The sequence below is a fragment of the Oncorhynchus kisutch genome, linkage group LG12 (assembly GCF_002021735.2).
Source record: "Oncorhynchus kisutch isolate 150728-3 linkage group LG12, Okis_V2, whole genome shotgun sequence".
Taxonomy (NCBI): domain Eukaryota; kingdom Metazoa; phylum Chordata; class Actinopteri; order Salmoniformes; family Salmonidae; genus Oncorhynchus; species Oncorhynchus kisutch.
Genome location: NC_034185.2, coordinates 23,849,631 through 23,871,036, shown reverse-complemented (window position 1 = coordinate 23,871,036; position 21,406 = coordinate 23,849,631). Strand labels below are relative to the sequence as shown.

The 21,406-nt window shown below is 41.9% G+C and overlaps 1 protein-coding gene across 6 annotated transcripts; it reads left to right on the top strand.

Moving 5' to 3' along the window:
* ttc13 (tetratricopeptide repeat domain 13) lies at nt 1-16,836 on the top strand. Of its 6 annotated transcripts, none has more exons than XR_004211911.1 (23): nt 1-192; nt 886-980; nt 1,128-1,203; nt 1,302-1,372; nt 1,619-1,684; nt 1,947-2,039; nt 2,390-2,506; nt 2,601-2,711; nt 2,824-2,906; nt 3,053-3,194; nt 7,443-7,617; nt 7,742-7,898; nt 8,087-8,217; nt 8,497-8,629; nt 8,801-8,893; nt 9,029-9,112; nt 9,187-9,271; nt 9,531-9,637; nt 11,277-11,380; nt 14,314-14,393; nt 14,576-14,654; nt 14,755-14,834; nt 14,930-16,836. XR_004211911.1 is itself a non-coding variant. In XM_031837167.1 (23 exons), exons 1-23 carry the CDS (start codon nt 12-14, stop codon nt 15,042-15,044), a joined length of 2,475 nt encoding a protein of 824 aa, XP_031693027.1. In that variant the 5' UTR covers nt 1-11; the 3' UTR covers nt 15,045-16,836. The 6 variants fall into 6 exon arrangements, 4 of the variants coding, with proteins under 4 accessions (XP_031693027.1, XP_020352117.2, XP_020352116.2 ...); XR_002256648.2 differs by having other exon boundaries at nt 9,528-9,637; XM_031837167.1 differs by having other exon boundaries at nt 9,202-9,271; nt 11,277-11,412.
* Nucleotides 16,837-21,406: the final 4,570 nt, after the last annotated feature.

Below are 21,406 nucleotides of genomic sequence, written 5' to 3'. Positions count from 1 at the left end.
CCTCATCTCACATGAAACACAACATGGCACCTGCTTGCCGGGGTGTTGTTGTGGTATGCCTCTCATTTCTGTATTTATCCCGTGCTATATTTTCCACTGAACACTTCTCTACACTTACTTTCTTTAATAGCGAACTGCATAAACATGGTTGCAGCTCCCCGTCAGAGTGGGAGGAATACGCAAGTGATTGCGGTAAGTTTTGCCACGTCCTCGTAACTCGCTGTGTAAATGTAGCTAGCTAGCAAAAGCTCTCTTTTTCCGCACCCGTTGACAGGAGGTTGGCTACTGTACGAGCTAGCAAGCGAGGGATATTACCCGCTCTCTCGTAGAGGTTAGGGTTTGATGGTAAAGGTCAGGGTAGAATCAGAGGCTCCTCAACTGATATTTCAAGATTTAATAGTACTAATAATACTTCGACAAGGTCCTCAGTTCCCCTAATAATACGGTGTTATGATGTCCTCACCTAAATACATTTTATACACAATGTCAGCTAGTACATGCTGCGCGTCTTTCCTGCGCGTGAACGTAACCCAGAGCGCAACTCAAAAGCACGCTGTTGTCTTGCTTGCACAGGTTCTGTATTGGAATGTGTAATCAATGTATTCAAATAAAATCTAATTACATTGCAACTGTGACTGAATCAAAAGATCTAGGATAATGAATGAAATATGAATGACTTTCCCACTGAATAATCACAAAGCTTGTAGTTAAGGCTTTTATGAATCAATCAACAATAAAATATGAGTATTTGATGTGACCAGTCCCTTCATTGCAGATCAGGTAAGAAGCCTGCAAATGTTTGTGATCCTTCTCTATCCCCATAATGACCAAGTTGGCAGCAGTCGGGTTGCTGTGTTGTGTCTGATGCTGTATATTTCCCCACAGAGTCCTCCATTCTACAGTTGGACAGCCCAGACTGTGAGGAAGGAAGCAACCCGCCATGCGAGTCTGTCTTCTCTCTCAACGCAGAGAAAATCCTGGTGAAATGCACAGAATTCACTAAGATCTCAATGCTTTTGCCTTGGCATTTTGTTTGACTGACTCGTCATTGTAGTGGAATATGACCCTTTTGTTTTCACAGTGGAGACTGAATGTGTACCTAACTACAATGATCTTCTTTCAATCAGAGCCAAGCCAAATTGTTCATAGAGCAGAAAAGGTTCCCGTTTGCAGTGGACAACCACAACACAAATGAGGAGCTTGGTAAGTTAATCCTGTAAGAGTTTGGTATGTGGAGTGCATGCTATACATTTCTGCTATCAATGCCCTTTTGCTTGACTCTCATTTTCTTTTCATTGCAGCTATAGGATATGTTCTTATTGGCAATGGACTCTACGATGAGGCCATTAAACACTTCTCCTTGTTACTACAGGTTGGTTAACATTCATAGATGCATGCATTATAACACACATCTGTAGATATGTCTTGGGCTGGCTTACTTGAGAGTTTGATTAATGCATATTATTTTATTTAGTCATATACATGAATAGTAGAGAGACACAGACTTAATTTACATTACATTACCTTTTCTCTTTCTCCTTGCTTTGAATATGTTGTGTGGTTTGCATTTGCAATAAAGGGCACATTTCTTATCAGTGTTTGTTGTGCTCTGGTGTAGGGGGATCCAGAGGTGGTCAGCGCCATCTACGGGAGAGGGATAGCATACGGGAAAAAGAGTCTGCAGGCAAGTGATCACATTCGCATGATACTGGAGTTCACAGAATATTGATACCAGAAGTTCTATTCAGTTAGCCAATATTTTCATTGTGACACATAAAAATCTAATCTGTGCAGCCTTTTGGTTATGAGAGTGCCTCCCCTGGGGACCCTACTCAGCAGTTAGCATGTGTGCGTACAGTGGATGTGATTGATAAAGGCTGAGAGTGGTGCTTTTTTGTCCTAGTGTGTCCAATGGAGGTGACACTGTCTCTTTTCTTCTATGGAAGGACATCAAGAATGCAGACTTGGCGCTGTTCGAGTTAAGCCGAGTTATCACTCTGGAGCCCAACCGTCCTGAGGTGTACGAACAGCGGGCAGAGGTGAGGATAATGCTAAGCCTGTTATGGGTTAACCCTCTGTTGTGTTAGACCTTGTGTTAGGATATTGGCTTTTTGGGGGGTTCACTATCATGCTTGAATTGTATTTCTCTTTGAATGGAGCAGGTTTCTATGTCACCACATGCAAAATTGTTACAAATGAGTGAGAGCGGTGGTATTCACTCAAACAGGCATTAAAAAAACTCTTCCACAGGAGGAAACCACTGTTGTATTAACAGTATGCCTTGACGTAGCCTAGTTACTAGAACATTGAACCCCCCCACACAAGTAAAATGATGGGAAAGTATATTAGCCTCTGACTTTCAAGTTTTACTTGTATAATGTGCTTGCAGATTCTTTCTCCTCTTGGAAGGATCAGTGAGGCTCTGAGTGATCTCTCCAAAGCCATCCAGCTCCAGCCCTCCGCCCGCCTCTACAGACACAGAGGAACTCTGCTCTTCATTTCCGAGGTCAGACTGGCAATATATTCAAGTTTCTGATGAGTGTTGATATAGAGTTCAGTTCACAGAGTGGGTTTTATAGGCTTTTGTTTTCTCTAAATAGGATTATGTGGCAGCTATGGAGGATTTTCAACAGTCTTTGGATCTGAAGAAAAACCAGCCCATTGCCATGCTATACAGAGGTCTAACCTTCTTCCACAGAGGAATGCTCAAGGTATAGACATTTTTGTAGAAAACCATAGTTGCTCAACTTTGAGTACTGCCAGTATAACCAGTTTTTGGTTATATCCCTGCTCGTTTACGATACAGTTTTGTCTCCGATCCAGGAAGCCATTGAAACATTCAAGGAGGCCCTGAAATTTAAATCTGACTTCATAGATGCGTACAAAAGTCTCGGACAGGCCTACAGGTACAGTGGGAATGCTCTATGACTTGCTTTGGTTTCAACCAATGTGCCTCAAAGTTCGGGCCCTGAGTTCTTCCTAGTCAGGAAAAACTCAGGGCCTTTGCACTCATGGGCCAGTGCAGTAATTGATCCCTTTTGTGTGTCTGTAGGGAGCTGGGGGACTTTGAGGCAGCCATGGAGAGCTTCCAGAAAGCCCTGATGCTCAACCAGAACCACATCCAGTCTCTGCAGCTGAGAGGCATGATGCTATACCACCACGGCAGCCTCCAGGAGGCCATCGGCAACTTCAAGGTAATGGCCGTGTAACACACAGCTTCTTTCTCCTGACACAATCAGTCGACCACACATTACAAGTGATAACTAAAAATAGTTTTTATGTAGTTTAGTCTTTGTCATTTTGACCAAAATATCAAAGTTTTAGTCACATTATTGTAATTTGAATAATTATTTAGTCTAGTTATTGTCAAAAGGACGAAGACAGTGGGCCATTTTAGTCATATTTTAGTTACATCACATTTTTATTGCCTCATCAACCTATAGTAAACATAAATCACTGACTTCCATGTGCACAAACATAGCCTTGTCCTACCAACATATTTTTCTGCATAACATCCTATCACATGATTCTCTTTCCAACAGCCCAATTGGCAGCAGAACACATTACTCAGCAGCAGATTAAAATCACATCTCTTGACAGGGCTCCAGATTAGCATTTTCCTCTGGTGGCACTGGTGCCCCTAACTCTTTCAGTTGACTTGGTCGCACCAATTTTTTCCTGTGGCATCACACAATGGAACAAATTATGAATCACCTTATAAAGTCATTCACAGTGCTTTAGTACTGTAGACTACTGAGATGATAGGCTATTCAATAACTAAGTTGTTTCATCTAACATGTCCAAGCAGGAAGGCATGATTCAAGATATTTTGATGTGCAACCTAATCCAGTAATTGTCATGAATTGTGGGTTGACAATTAGGCATTGTTATATTTTACTGTTAAAATAGGGCTCCACAATATTCTGAATTTTGTGGTTCAATATAGATGAATTTGCCTACATCTTTATGTGTACTAATATCATAGGCTCATTTATTTTGGGGATAATTCACCACACGAAGTGAAAACTCAAAACACACTACTAGTTGTCATGTACAATGGTGTAAAGCACTTACGTAAAAATACTTGAAAGTACTACTTAAGTAGTTTTTTGGGGTATCTGTACTTTATATTTTTCTCAACTTTTACTCCACTACATTCCTAAAGAAAATATTGTACTTTTTACTCCTTACATTTTCTTGACACCCAAAAGTACTCGTTACATTTTGAATGCTTAGCAGGACAGGAATGTGTGTTATGTAGGCCACACTCTGACTGTCATCACCTTCCATATCCCCTATCTGTCTCCATGATGGCCTATTTGCCTACTGTCCCATCGGCAGCCCCTCTGTGGTGACTCCGTAGGCCTCATGCATTGATGTGGCCTTAGTTTGACGGCTACTACCAGGATGGCAGTTAGCCTAGCAGATAGGAGTGTTGGGCCAGTTACTGAAATCTGCTGATATGCCCTTGAGCAAGGTACTTAACCTTAATTCACCTTTTTTATAATGGCTGACCATGCCGTGACCCCACTCTCCGAGGGTGTCTTGGGGAGTTGGGATATGCAAAAAACACCAATATAGGCAACCACCAAATGAATATTATTATTAACTCTAATTGCTCCTGTAAGTTGCTCTGGATAAGTGTCTGTTAAATGACAAAAATGTATACACTACCGGTCAAATTTAGAACACCAACTCATTCACAGGTTTTTCTTTATTTTTACTATTTTCTACATTTGTAGAATAATAGTGAAAACATCAACTATGAAATAACACATGGAAACATGTAGTAACCAAAAAAGTGTTAAACAAATTAAAATATATTTTAGATTCTTCAAAGTAGCCACCCTTTGCCTTGATGACAGCTTTGCACACTCTTGGCATTCTCTCAACCAGCTTCATGAGATAGTCACCTGGAATGCATTTAAATTAACAGCTGTGCCTTCTTAAAAATGAATTTGTGGAAATTCTTTCCTTCTTAATGCATTTGAGTCAATCAATTGTGTTGTGACAAGGTAGGGGTCGTATACAGAAGCCCTATTTGGTAAAAGACCAAGTCCATATTATGGCAAGAATTCAAATAAGCAAAGGAAACGACAGTCCATCATTACTTTAACTTCTCTAGGGTAGGGGGCAGCATTCGTAATTTTGGATGAAAAGCATGCCCAAATTAAACGGCTTGCTACTCGGGCCCAGGGGATATGATATGTATATTGGATAGAAAAACACTCTAAAGTTTCCAAAACTGTTAAAATAGTGTCTGTGAGTATAACAGAACTGATTTGGCAGGTGAAAACCTGAGAAACTACTTCCTGATTGGATTTTTCTTTTGGTTTTGTAGTTTTCTATTCAATGCCATTACAGTATCCATTGACTTAGGACTCAAATTGCAGTTCTTATGCCTTCCACTAGATGTCAACTGTCTTTAGAAATTGTTTCAGGCTTGTATTCTGATAAATGAGAGAGTGAGATCCGTCTGAATGAGTGGACCCTACCGTGTCACAGAGCTTTTTCATGCTCAGTCCCGAGAGAGTGCCTTTCTTGTTTACATTTTATATTGACAACGTTATTGTCCGGTTGAAATATTATATATAATTTAGGCTAAAAGCAACCTGAGGTTTGAATATAAAGATCATTTGACATGTTTGTATGAACTTTACGGATACAATTTGGATTTGTTTGTCTGCCTTTTTTGACTGCTTTTGAGCCTGTGGATTACTGAAGAAAACGTGCAAACAAAATTGAGGTTTTTGGATATAAAGAGACTTTATCGTACAAAAGGAACATTTATTGAGTAAATGAATATCTTCTGAGTGCCACTATATGAAGATCATCAAAGGTAAGGGATTAATTTTATCTCTATTTCTGACTTGTGTAACTTCTACTTAGCTGGTTACTGTTTGTAATGATTTGTCTGCTGGGCTATGTTCTCAAATAATCTTAAAGTATGCTTTTGCCGTAAAGCATTTTTAAAATCTGACACCGTGGTTGGATTCACAAGAAGTTCATATTTTACATAGGTTTAAAGATTTTTTTGTTTTCTGAATTTTTATGAGTATTTCTGTATTTGGCGCTCTGCAATCTCACTGGATGTTGGCCAGGTGGGACGCTAGCATTCCACATTCCCTAGAGAACACGTTCTCATTTGCAGCAATGACCTGGGGAATAGTTACAGGGGAGAGGAGGGGGGATGAATGAGCCAATTGTAAACTGGGGATTATTAGGTGACCGTGATGGTTTGAGGGCCAGATTGGGAATTTAGCCAGGACACCAGGGTTAATACCCCTACTCTTACGATAAGTGCCATGGGCTCTTTAATGACCTCAGAGAGTCAGGACACCCGTTTAACGTCCCATCCGAAAGACGGCACCCTACACAGGGCAGTGTCCCCAATCACTGCCCTGGGGCATTGGGATATTTTTTTAGACCAGAGGAAAGAGTGCCTCCTACTGGCCCTCCAACACCACTTCCAGCAGCATCTGGTCTCCCATCCAGGAACTGACCAGGACAACCCTGCTTAGCTTCAGAAGCAAGCCAGCAGTGGTATGCTGCTGGTTCTAAGACATGAAGGTCAGCCAATACGGAACATTTCAAGAACTTTGAATGTTTCTTCAAGTGCAATCGCAAAAACCATCAAGCGCTATGATGAAACTGTCTCTCATGAGGACTGCCACAGGTAGACCCAGAGTTACCTCTGCTGCAGAGGATGAGTTTATTATAGTTACCAGCCTCAGAAATTGCAGTCCAAATAAATGCCTCACAGAGTTCAAGTAGCACACATCTCAACATCAATTGTTCAGAGGAAACTGTGTGAATCAGGCCTTCATAGTCAAATTACTGCTGACCCACTGGAATTGTGATACAGTGAATTATAAGTGAAATAATCTTGTGTCATGCACAAAGTAGATGTCGTAACCAACTTGCCAAAACTAGTTTGTTAACAAGAAATGTGTGGAGTGTTTGAAAAATGAGTTTTAATGACTCCAACCCAAGTGTATGTCAACTTTTGACTTCAAGTGTGTGTGTGTGATGAGGCGTCACTGCAGTACCTGATTCGAATCCAGGCTTTATTACATCCGGCCGTGACTGGGAGTCCCATATGGCAGCGCACAATTGGTCCGGGTTTGGCCGGGGTAGACCATTTGTAAATAAGAATTTGTTCTTAACTGACTTGCCTAGTTAAATAAAACACATCAGCTAACAGGATCGTGTCACGTGCTTCCCACACTACCTGTGGAGAATGTGGTTTGGTGGGGTCATGATTAATCAGTCTAGAGCCGTCACCCGCAGGCCGTTCAAACAGTCATCAGCGATCTTCAGTAATATCCATTTTGAGTCAGAATTGTATGTGTGAATTTGAGGTTCCCTCCCTTTTGTTATTACACCTATGTGTGTCATTGGACTTGATGTGCAACACTTTCATGTTGAATTGTGTTTTGCAGAGATGTCTACAGCTGGAGCCCTACAACGAGGTATGTCAGTACATGAAGGGTCTGAGCCACGTGGCTATGGGGCAGTTCTATGAAGGCATCAAGGCTCAGACGAAAGTCATGTTGAACGACCCTCTGCTGGGCCAGAAAGCAAGCTCGGAGTATCTCAAAGTGAAATACCTCAGAGGTGAGTGCAGCATTCATGACCTCTCAACTAACATTTCAACCTGAAGCTGAATGTTTTATCTTTGATCGTTTCTTGCCTCTGGAGATTGATGGTTTGAATCTCTCATTCCCCCCCTCCCCCACAGAATACTCTCGCTACTTGCACTCACATCTTGACATACCTGTGGCAGAATATAATGTTGATCAGGATCTTCCAGGAAACTTCAAAAACCACTGGGCAAAAAACCTCCCTTTTCTAATAGAAGACTATGAGGAGCAGCCAGGACTGCAGCCTCATATTAAGTGAGTTCTAAGGGATATAAACCTGCTTCTGACTGAACACAGTTCTATATATTCTGCCAGCATTGCGGTATAGGCTAACTGATAAGTTATAGAGTAGGCTCAGTTACTGTAGTTGACATGGACCTACTGAGTGTTTGTGCTATTCAACCCATTTGTAACTGATCTTGTTTCATGCCTTGTCATTGTAGGGATGTTCTACCTCAGAACTTTGAAAGCTACAACACTGAAGTTCAGAAGCTCATTTGCACAGCTGATCACCTTGGTGCCCTTATGCAATACAATACACCAGGATTTCTTCCAAATCGCAGAATACACAGAGGTGGGTGAGTCACCTAGACACATTAGAATTCATACTAAAATCTGTTGTCCTCTTGTGTACCTTCTCGGCTGAAATCAGATTAAGTAACTCTATAACTTTAATGTACTAGTATCAGCCCTGAACTTGTTAAAAAAAACCTATGCATGCTGGTATGAAAGTATTTTTTTCTTTCTGGAATACGTCATCTCTGATCCCATCCTATGTCTTAAGTCCGGTAGCTCCATAACAGTATATTTCAAAGTTCTGAAATGTAACATGTTCTGTGTTTCACTTCAAAAGCTATGGGTCTGGCGACCCTAGAGGTCATGCAGGCTATGCAGCGCACCTGGAGCAACTCAAAGGTGCGAGTCAATGGCAAAACCAGGCAGATGCAGTGGAGAGACATGTTCGATATAGCTGTCAAATGGAGGAGGTGAGGTTTGGGCGTGAGACTGTTTGAGAAAGTTACTATACAATAACGTTATTACAACAATGCACATCTGCAGTATCGATCAACACCCGGTCTGCAGTTTCTTTATTGTCAGTCTGTGAGGTTTGATACATCTTTCATGTCAAGTCATTTTGTTGTTCTGTCCCTGTGAAGGATCGCTGATCCAGACCAGCCTGTTCTTTGGCTGGACCAGATGCCTGCCAGAAGTCTCAGCCGAGGGTTCAATAACCATATCAACCTCATCAGGTAACCTAAAGGAAAATGACATATCATCTCAAAGATAGATTTACACAGAGACTAACAGATAACAAACTGTAGAGTCAAGTTGTATTTTTAGATATCCTTTTTGATAATGTGGTTTTCCTGTTTTTTGCCTCACAGAGGACAGATCATCAACATAAGATACTTGGCGTATTTTGAGAAAATACTCAACTTCATCAAAGATCGAATATTGGTTTACCATGGGTGGGTCTTTTAAAGAAAATACAGATAGCTTTCTATTGGAGAAATATCTTGGCTTACTTATGCATTGTCCTCAGGGCATACAACCCAAGAGGCCTACTGGAAGTCAGACTAGCACTGGAAAATGTGGACAAGGTGGAAGACCTTCTCCCCATAATGAAGGTAGTAATAAGGAACATCACCCAGATAAGAAAATATTGACTCCTCGAAATAGTATGATATAGTGTTTTCAGATTCTGGACCCAGGGGGCATAGCTCTGAGGCCTGATATATTCATGGACATATAGGTCCTAGGAACGACTAAGTGGGGTGTGCTAGATACGATATAATGTGCTAAAAGGTCTATTGCAAAAACATCCAAATTGAGATGTCAACTTGGCATGACTTTCACAACTGTCTTTTCATTTTTATCCTGAAGCAGTTTAACAGTAAAACAAGGGATGGCTTCACAGTGAACTCCAAGGTGCCTAGTCTAAAAGATCCCGGGAAAGAATATGATGGTTTCACGATCACCATAACAGGAGACAGGTCAGTTTATTTCTTTCTAATAAATTAATAATGAACTCCTCTCTTGACATTATAGTTTCCATCAGTGGTTTGCCTAAGCTTTTCCAATCGTACAGAAATTTGAGACACATTTTCTCATCACTGAACATAATTTAACGTGGATAAACATCACGGTTTATTATGTCAACTCAGCTCAGTTGAAAGCAGTTAAGTACTTCAATGCATTGTATATTTTTGTTCATTCGAATTCAGCGCTCAGGGGTTTCTGTTAGGGAACCTCTATGGATTTCACATGACTGGGAATACAGATATGCATCTGTTGGTCACAGATACCTTAAAGAAAAGGTAGGGGCATAGATCAGAAAACAAGTCAGTATCTGGTGAGACCACCATTTGCCTCATGCAGAGCGACATTTCCTTTGCATGAAGTTGATTGTGGCCTGTGGAATGTTTTCTCACTACTCTTCAATGGCTGTGTGAAGTTGCTGGATATTGTCGGGAACCAGAACACGCTATCGTGCACGTCGATCCAGAGTATCCCAAACATGCTCAATGCGTGACATGTCTAGTAAGTATGTGGAAATGGAAGAACTGGGATATTTTCAGCTTCCAGGAATTGTGTACAGATACTTGCGACATGGGGCTGTGCATTATTATGCTGAAACATGAGGTGATGGCAGCTGATGAATGGCACGACAATGGGCCTCAGGACCTCGTCACAGTATTTCTGTGCATTCAAATTGCCATCGCTAAAATGCAATTGTGCTCATTGTCCGTAGCTTATGCCTGCCCATACCATAACCCCACCGCCCCCATGGGGCACTCTGTTCACATCGTTGACATCAGCAAACCCACAGTTTCATCAGCTGTCTGGGTGGCTGGCCTCAGACAATCTCGAAGGTGAAGAAGCCGGATGTGGAGGTCCTGGGCTGGAGTGGTTACACGTGCTATGCGGTTGTGAGGCCAGTTGGACGTACTGCCGAATTATCTAAAATGACATTGGAGGCGGCTTATGGTAGAGAAATGAACATTAAATTACCTGGCAACAGCTCTGGTAGACATTCATGCAGTCAGCATGCCAATTATACGCTCCCTTAACTTGAGACATCTGTGGCATTGTGTTGTGTGACACAACTTCACATTTTAGAGTGGCCTTTTATTGTCCCCAGCGCAAGGTGCACCTGTGTAATGAACATGCCATTTAATCCACTTCTTGATTTGCCACACCTGTTATGTGGATGGATTATTTTAGCAAAAGATAAATGCTCACTAACAGGGATGTGACATTTGTGCACAAACTTTGAGAGAAATAAGCTTTTTGTTGGATGGAACATTTCTGGATTTTTTTATTTCAGCTCATGAAACATGGGACTGACATTTTTTCCTGTTGCGTTTTATATTTTTGATCAGTATTGAAACAGCCAATACCCTATTTGAACCTATTGAATTCTTTGTCATTCAGTTCGGACTTAAAAAAAAACAAAAAACTTGAAATACAAAGCTTGAAATATGATTCAGCTTGTTATTCTACCTCTAACCCTACAGCTTTCACCAAAGTGTGCCTTGTTATCTGTCCCATGATGAATGTTGATGTATGTACAGTTGATGTCCATAGAGACCAAGGTGTTTGTTCAGACGGTGTGTATTTGTGTTACCTTAGAGTGGGGAACATGCTGTTCTCAGTGGAGACCCAGACCACAGAGGAGCGCACTCAGCAGTACCAGTCTGAGATTGAGTCCATCTACAAAGACCTGACTGCCAAAGGCAAGGCTCTAATGCTGTCCACTGAACTTGGGGTATACTCTCTCTCTTCCCCTCTCTTCTTCACTATTCCCTCTGTTTTATTTTCTATGACTGTCAGTGTTGGCTTCCAGTTGTGCGATTAAAAAAAAAAAAAAAAAAAAATTAAATGCCATCTCAACAATCTGATCCATACTGTTGCTTTCCTATCTGATGTAACGCACATGTTTTTCTATTTTCTATTGTCGTGTTGATAGATTTATTCTCTACCACTGAAAATGTGGAACAGTTTGTTTCATATGAGGCTACCTAACCTGTTAAAGGGAAAATCCACTCAAAAACATATATAAACTCAGCAACAACAACAAAAACTTCCCTTTTTCAGGGCCCTGTCTTTCAAAGATAATTCGTAAAAATCCAAATAACTTCACAGATCTTCATTGTAAAGGGTTTAAACACTGTTTTCCCATGCTTGTTAAACGAACCATAAACAATTAATGACCTTTCTACTGACTCTGAAAAACACCAAAAGAAAGATGCCCAGGATCCCTGCTCATCTGCGTGAACGTGCCTTAGGCATTTTTTTTCCCACTTTTATTTAACCAGGTAGGCTAGTTGAGAACAAGTTCTCATTTACAACTGCAACCTGGCAAAGATAAAGCAAAGCAGTGCAACACAAACAACAACACAGAGTTACACATGGTATAAACAAACATACAGTAGAAAAAGTTTATATACAGTGTGTGAAAATGAAGTAGGATAACGGATGTAAGGCAATAAATAGGCCATAGTGGCAAAATAATTGTATAGCAATTAAACACTGGAGTGATAGATATGCAGAAGATGAGTGTACAAGTAGAGATACTGGGGTGCAAAGGAGGAAAAATAGGTAACAGTATGGAAGAACTGGGATATTTTCAGCTTCCAGGAATTGTGTACAGATACTTGCGACATGGGGCTGTGCATTATTATGCTGAAACATGAGGTGATGGCAGCTGATGAATGGCACGACAATGGGCCTCAGGACCTCGTCACAGTATTTCTGTGCATTCAAATTGCCATCGCTAAAATGCAATTGTGCTCATTGTCCGTAGCTTATGCCTGCCCATACCATAACCCCACCGCCCCCATGGGGCACTCTGTTCACATCGTTGACATCAGCAAACCCACAGTTTCATCAGCTGGCCTCAGACAATCTCGAAGGTGAAGAAGCCGGATGTGGAGTTAGGCTATGTATAGGTGCAGTAATCTGTGAGCTGCTCTGACAGCTGGTGCTTAAAACTAGTGAGGGAGGTATGAGTCTCCAACTTCAGTAAGTTTTGCAGTTCCTTCCAGTTATTGGCAGCAGAGAACTGGAAGGAAAGGTGGCCGATAGGAATTGGCTTTGGGGGTGACCACTGAAATATCCCTGCTGGAGCGCGTGCTACGGGTGGGTGCTGCTATGGTGACCAGTGAGCTGAGATAAGGTGGGGCTTTACCTAGTAAAGACTTATAGATGACCTGGAGCCAGTGGGTTTGGCGACGAATATGAAGCGAGGGTCAGCCAACGAGAGCATATAGGTCGCAATGGTGGGTAGTATATGGGGCTTTGGTGACAAAACGGATGGCACTGTGATAGACTGCATCAAATTTGCTGAGTAGAGTGTTGGAGGCTATTTTGTAAATGACATCGCCAAAGTCAAGGATCGGTAGGATAGCCTTGTAAAAAACTGACTATGTTTGCAAGGAGGCATGAGGACTGCAGATGTGGCCAGCACAATAAATTGCAATGTCCGTACTGTGAGACGCCTGAGACAGGATGGACAGCTGATCATCCTCGCAGTGGCAGACCACGTGTAACAACACCTGCACAGGATCGGTACATCCGAACATCACACCTGCGGGACAGGTACAGGATGGCAACAACAACTGCCCGAGTTACACCAGGAATGCACAATCCCTCCATCAGTGCTCATACTGTCCGCAATAGGCTAAGAGGCTGGACTGAGGGCTTGTAGGCCTGTTGTAAGGCAGGTCCTCACCAGACATCACCGGCAATAACGTTGCCTATGGGCACAAACCCACCGTCGCTGGACCAGACAGGACTGGTAAAAAGTGCTCTTCACTGACGAGCCGCGGTTTTGTCTCACCAGGGGTGATGGTCGGATTCGAGTTCAGCGCGAAGGAATGAGCGTTAAACCGAGGCCTGTACTCTTGACTATCCTACCGATCAATTTGGAGGTGGAGGGTCTGTCATGGTCTGGGGCGGTGTGTCACAGCATCATCGGACTGAGCTTGTTGTCATTGCAGACAATCTCAACGCTGTGCGTTAAAGGGAGTCTTTCCTCACGTTAAAAGAAGTCTTCCTCCCTCATGTGGTACCCTTCCTGCAGACTCATCCTGACATGACCCTCTAGTATGACAATGCCACTGTGCGCGATTTCCTGCAAGACAGGAATGTCAGTGTTCTGCCATAGCCAGCGAAGAGCCCGGATCTCAATCCCATTGAGCACGTCTGGGACCTGGATTGGAGGGTGAGGGCTAGGGCCTTGGTGGAAGAATTGGGTAACATCTCGCTTCAAGAACTGGCAAATCTGATTCATGAGGAGGAGATGCACTACGGTACTTAATGCAGCTGGTTGCCACACCAAATACTGACTTACTTTTGATTTTGACCCCCCCCCCCCCCCCCTTGTTCAGTTTGTCTCAGTTGAATCTTAAGTACATAGAAATATTTACACATGCTAAGTTTGCTGAATATAAAACGCAGTTGACAGTGAGAGGATGTTTCTTTTTTTGCTGAGTTTTATTTTTTTCTTCATAAAGTCCCAAAAGGTTTGGAAGTCAGCGGTCAAGCCTTCAAGATATTGGACTTTCAAGAAGCAATGTGTCACTGGCCACATCATCATTGTGTAATGATATTACCTCTAAGTGGACCCTGTAGCATGAATTGTGGTGTTTTTGTTTCTATCTTTTAGGATGCAGATGCAGTGTGTAATTTAATCCTCTCCCTGGTTTACTACTTCTGTAACCTTATGCCCCTCTCCAGAGGGTCCAGGTAAGTTTTGTCCAAATCATATTTTCTGCTATAACCATCAATACATGTTAAGGCATGTGTTTCAGTTGGTCTTCTCTGAATGGTGATTTAATTTTGTGAAGCGGTTTTTAGTTATGAAATCAGTCCCATTTCCCCACCAATTTTTTTCTTTGTTGTTGTTGTCTCTATTTCCCTTTTTTCAGTGTTGTGGCATACTCTGTTGTCATGGGAGCACTGATGGCCAGTGGAAAGGAGGTGATAGGCAGAATACCCAAAGGGAAGGTAATAGTGGCGTTTTGCTCTACTTCATTCTAATACGTTACATTTCCCAGTGGTGGTATCAATGTGCCTGGTTTAAGTATTTTTCTTGTTTTTTTTTCAGTTGGTTGATTTTGAAGCCATGACAACACACAGTCCTGACAGCTTTAGTAAAACAGCTAAAAACTGGATGAATTTAAAGAGGTGAGTAGCTCGGTGTGCCCACTGTTATCAACTTTAACCACATCATAAGTTGGCCAATTATTGTGTTGATAACCTTTTTTTTTTTTTTACCTCAGCCTACCATTGTGGTACCAGAGTCTTCCATCGGTAGCAGAAACGTTCCAGACGACTAGAACCATGATAGAGGTCCTCAACACGGACTCGACATCACACTGTCCAAAGAAGTCCTAACACCACTTCTCCTGATGAGAACAAGGGCCACTTTCCCTGTCCACTCTCTCTGCTCATAGTCTCCGGCCAAGCTCAACCCCCAAAGCACAACGTCTGTCTAAACATGATTTATGGGAACTCCATGTTGTTCAGATATGTATGCAATACCAGCAAAACCCTAGTAGGGTCTAGTATGTAAAAGCTAAGAAGCATAATTGATTTGAATGGGAGGTAATCTCGATTGTGATTGGCTCTAAAATTCAAACTATTTTCTTTTTAAAAACTCTGTCTATAAGCAGAGAAAGTGGGGGAGGAGATTCTAAGATATAAACTTTCCTTCAGGGCTATTCTATTCCACTTGGGATACTTGAACATTTTAGAAAACTCAAGCAATCTTTTTATTTAGTCTTGTCGATGGTGCGATTGTGGAGAATGTCACTCTTTGGCATTGCCTTTTTCAGTAATTTATTTGAACTTGACCAATAAAGGGCATGAGGCAGGGTTGGTTTTAGGTTAGGTCAAACTTGTTTTGGGGAAAGCACACAACAATAGTCCTCTGGTCTTATTTTGAGACATCTGTTTCTGTCTTGTTGCTGATCTCTGTTTATTTGTTCCTTAAAATGTTTTTAAATAATTAATAATGTTATATAATGGTCTTACCCACACACAACATTTGAACAAATGTTCAGGGATACATTAAGGGGAGTTTGTTCAACTGCTCTGAAGAACCTCTTCATGTGAGGACAAGCTTCGATGTTCAGTTTGTATGTTCCCCACTTACCCTTAAAATGAAACCTCTTCAGGATCGGACCCTTTTTTTTTTCAATTTTCGCCTGAAATGACATACCCAAATCTAACTGCCTGTAACTCAGGCCCTGAAGCAAGGATATGCATATTCTTGGTACCTTTTGAAAGGAAACACTTTGACATTTTTGAAAATGTGAAATGAATGTAGGAGAATATAACACAATAGATCTGGTAAAAGATAATACAAAGAATGGTTGGTTTTTTCTTTGTATTATTTGAAATGCAAGAGAAAGGCCATCATGTATTATTCCAGCCCAGCTGCAATGTAGATTTTGGCCCCTAGATGACAGCAGTGTATGTGCAAAGTTTTAGATTGATCCAATGAACCATTGCATTTCTGTTAATTTTTGTATCAAGACTGCCAAAATGTGCCTAATTGGTTTATTAATAACTTTTAATGTTCAAAACTGTGCACTCCTGAAACAATAGTATGGTATTCTTTCACTGTAATATCTACTGTAAATTGGACAGTGCAGTTAGATTAACAAGAATTTAAGCTTTCTGACAATATCAGAATGTCTATGTCCTGGGAAATGTTCTTGTTACTTACAACCTCATGCTAATTGCATTAGCCTAGGTTAGCTCAATGTCCCGCAGGGGACCCACCAATCATGAAGAAGTTTCTGAATCCTGCCTGAGTCCTTACGTAATGAGCTCAAGAGGATCAAAAGAAATAACCAACAACAATTTTCAGTTCTCTGCTTAACTTTTTCATTTTTTGGCAGAACTGTTTTATCATAATCAATGTTAGTGCTGAATGGCTGGGAGATTTGTTTTAATCTTCTTCTTTTTTTGCACTGGGTGAATTGGCTATGTTTATTGAAGCGCTAAGGTGGATTTTTAAGCATATGTCCCAGCTTGAAGTTTAAACTTGAAGGAAAGAAATCTGTGGAGATTTTAGGGAATTGGGGATGTTCAATGGTCAATACAATTGGTTGACAAATGAGTTGTTTGTTTCTTGTTATTTCAATTCAACCAGGAGTGATACTGATAGGGTTATCTAAAGTTATACCAGATCACCCACTAAGACATTATTAATTCATGAGCTTTCTTGCTACCCCTTTCAAACACACCTTACTTGTACTTTCATTCAGGTCAGCAGATGTAGCACACGTGCTCCTAAATACTGTAAACCACCATGACTTTAGCCAAATCATGTGATGTTTCTGATAAGCCGAATAGGATATGGTTTGCTTGCTAACAGTGCAGTTGCAGCTAACACTACTGTTTCTGTTTTGCTGGAGGAGGCTGGCAGTTTCCAGAGATGGCTGAAGATATCAGTGAGGGAGGGGATACTCTTATTTATGGCTTAACAGGCTTGTATACTATGGGAAGAAATCTACTCGAAAATGGCAAGAAAGAAGCAGCGGTTACAGTATACTACTGATATTTCTGTAGCTATCTTGTGGCGCTAGCTACTGTCACATATAACCTATGCAGTAGTGATGGGTCGTTCTCGAACGAGTCGGCTCACATATCAGGAGAGCCTAACTATTTATAAAAATATACAAAAAATAATTTATGAATAAGCAAAATATTAAAATGAATATTAATTAACTAATTCAAAGAACAAAAAATTTAATATATGCCTAAATGCTCAAGCGCACGCACATTCGTTCTGTCTGCTCAGGCTAACAGCCTCTCCTGTTGTTCCTGTCAATCAGACACGCAGTCTCAACCAATGAATCAAAGATGCGTGAGGGAGGGCCGAGCAAACTGTGGCAAGAAAGAAGCAGCGGTTACAGTATGCTACTGATATTTCTGTAGCTATCTTGGCTAAAATAATTGCCAGCCATTTTCGATTGTGGAGGACCGAGGTTTTAGAAATTATAGCAATAGTCTAAGTCCAATGTACACAATTCCAAGCAGGAAAACACTTTCAAAATCACTTATTCCACAACTGTACGAGAGCACACAGACTTCAGTGCGGGAAAGAGTCCAAAAAGCTACTGCAGTTTGCCTTACCACTGACTGCTGGACATCAAGGGTAACCACTTCTTACATGTTGATTACATGTCACTTCATTGAAGATCTTTCGATGTCCAGCTGTCTTCTGGACTGCTTTGAGTTCAGTGACAGACACACCTCAGAGAACTTGGCAGAGGAACTGTTGAGAGTGGCCTGAGAATGGCAAGTAGATGGAAAAGTGGTCTGTTGTGTTAGCGACAATGCAGCTAACATAACCAAAGCCATGTTCAAATGGACCCATCATCCATGTCTTGCCCACACAATCAACCTGATTGTAAGAGATGCTCTGAAGGTGATGAAGACCACTGTGGACAAAGTGAAAGTAGCTGTGGAATACTTCCACAGGAGCACACTAGGTGCTGAAAAACTAAAGTCTACACAACGCCAGATGGGGATGCCTGAGCTGAGGCCTAAACAAGACTGCCTTGTTCTTCCACCAGCTCAGAGGATCTACAGATCCTCCAAATAGGATTGGACTTCCATTATGGCATCTGCTGAGGGATTCCTTCGTGCTGCATCCCCAGTTGCTCTCTCGTCAAACAGCAGACGTTTGTGGCACTACTGCTGGTGCTTCTGCTCCATCTGATCCCTCTTCTTCCTGTTGCCCTGGTGCCTGAGCCAGCTGACTGCTGGGGCTCTCCCTCCCTGCTGCTGAGATTATTCTTTGAAGAGCATCAATCGCTCTGGCATCACTGACCTACCCACGGCTCACTAAAGTCATGACAGGGAGACACTACATAGTGGCCACATCCGTTCCCTCAGAGGGTCTTCTCGAAAACGGGACAAATAATTACTGAGAGAAGAAACTGCATCAGCCCCTTGAAAGTGAGGCAGCTTGCATTTCTTAATGCAAATCTCTCATAAAAGCAAAATATGGTCAGCATTGCTGTGTGCTGCTGGTTATAACATGGCAATACAGAAGAGAGAGAAATGAGGGACCAGTTTAATGTTTTAAGTGGGATGCTGCAGTTTTGCACATTGTTATTTATTTTTCTTTGATATGGTGCAATATTCTATTATTATGTTGTTCAGATTGTATTTGTTTTGAATGGTTACATTTATATGCACTTTGTTTATATACATTAAAAAGTTATACTTTAAATGCAAATGTTTATTAGCATTCTTTTTCATACCGTTTTGGAGCTGAAAGAGCTGGCTCTTTTTGGTGAGCTAAGCCGAAAGAGCCGGAATGCCCATCACTACTATGCAGAGTGAGCCAACAATAGCAATAGACAGGGAATAGCTATGAATATTAAAATAATATTGACTATGATCTGTAATCCCGAGAGTGAATTGCATGTGCTGTAGAATACAGCAGGCTTTTCAAACTGGGACGGAGGTAGCCTACCTGTCACGACTTCTGCCGAAGTCGGTTCCTCTCCTTGTTCGGGCGGCGTTCGGAGGTCAACGTCGCCGGTCTTCTAGCCATCGCCGATCCACCTTTCATTTTCCATTTGTTTTGTCTTGTCTTCCTGCACACCTGGTTTACATCTCCTACTAATTTACATGTGTATTTAACCCTCTGTTCCCTTCATGTCTGTGTGGGGTATTGTTTATTGTCAAGGTTGGCACTCTTCCGGCTGGTTTGTGCCGGGTTTTGTTTTACCCGTGCTTTGTGTAACTGAGCTAAACGACTACCGCCCCGTAGCACTCACTTCCGTCATCATGAAGTGCTTTGGAGACTAGTCAAGGACCATATCACCTCCACTCTACCTGACATCCTAGACCCACTCCAATTTGCTTACCGCCCCAATAGGTCCACAGACGACACAATCGCAACCACACTGCACACTGCCCTAACCCATCTGGACAAGAGGAATATATGTGATAATGCTGCATTTAACACCATAGTACCCTCCAAAGTGCCCTACATAGTACCCCCCCCTGGGTCTCGACCCTGCCCTGTGCAACTGGGTCCTGGACTTCCTGACGGGCCGCCCCCAGGTGGTGAGGGTAGGTAACAACATCTCCACCCCGCTGATCCTCAACACTGGGGCCCCACAAGGGTGCGTTCTGAGCCCTCTTCTGTTCACCCACGACTGCGTGGCCATGCACGCCTCCAACTCAATCATCAAGTTTGCGGACGACACTACAGTGGTAGGCTTGATTACCAACAACGACGAGACGGCCTACAGGGAGGAGGTGAGGGCCCTCGGAGTGTGGTGTCAGGAAAATAACCTCACACTCAACATCAACAAAACAAAGGAGATGATAGTGGACTTCAGGAAACAGCAGAGAGAGCAACCCCCTATCCACATCAACAGGACAGTAGTGGAGAGGGTAGTAAGTTTTAAGTTCCTCGGCATACACATCACGGACAAACTGAATTGGTCCACCCACACAGACAGCGTTGTGAAGAAGGCGCAGCAGCGCCTCTTCAACCTCAGGAGGCTGAAGAAATTCGGCTTGTCGCCAAAAGCACTCACAAACTTCTACAGATGCACAATCGAGAGCATCCTGTCGGGCTGTATCACCGCCTGGTATGGCAACTGCTCCGCCCACACCCGTAAGGCTCTCCAGAGGGTCGTGAGGTCTGCACAACGCATCACCGGGGGCAAACTACCAGCCCTCCAGGACACCTACACCACCCGATGTCACAGGAAGGCCATAAAGATCATCAAGGACAACAACCACCCGAGCCACTGCCTGTTCCCCCTGCTATCATCCAGAAGGCAAGGTCAGTATGGAAACTTCTGACCCACTGGAATTGTGATACAGTGAATTATAAGTGAAATAATCTGTCTGTAAACAATTGTTGGAAAAATGACTTGTGTTATGCACAAAGTAGATGTCCTAACCGACTTGCCGAAACTATAGTTTGTTAACAAGAAATTTGTGGAGTGGTTGAAAAACAAATTTTAATGACTCCAACCTAAGTGTATGTAAACTTCTGACTTCAACTGTATATCGCCACCTGCAACAGAATATAATTTGTATGTCTCTAGCGTTAGCGCAATGACTGGAAGTCTACTGGAACATTAGCATGCTAGCTGTTCCTCTTCATCGAAAAATCTCGAACTATCCCTTTAATATTTTTTTAAATTTTTTTTTTAGGCGTGCTGTCTGTCTCAGTGATTATTTTCCGGATGGAAAACTATTTCAGTGTCAATTTGAAGGAAAACAACCAAATAGAAGGCAGTAAAGATATTGAACTATATATTTTTTTTTTTATCATAATCTTTGAGAACTAACAATCAAATAAAAGCTAGACAGTCAGCAAGGTTCCCCCACCCAAAAAAAGAAACAGGCATTCAGGGCACATGCCATTGATTTTGTTAAAATGTTTGAGCAGAGGAACACATCATTAGCCATGGATGAAATGCATAAAATTGCAGGAAATTAGCTTTAAAACTGAATAAAACCTCAGCTCAATGCCAAACTATGTCAAATTCATCGAAATGTGCTTCAAAAGTGCAACATTTTCTCTCAGCTCAAGAAAAAAAAAGATTGCAGAAAATTTGCTGTACAACAGCAATGTACTTTTCTAGCTAATAGACTATGTTTGAGTTTATGCTTCCTCTTCCAATGAACTGTGGGAAGATCAAAATAATGAAACTGTCCACCAAATCTATTCATTTTCAAATGTTGATTACTTCCACTTGCCATTA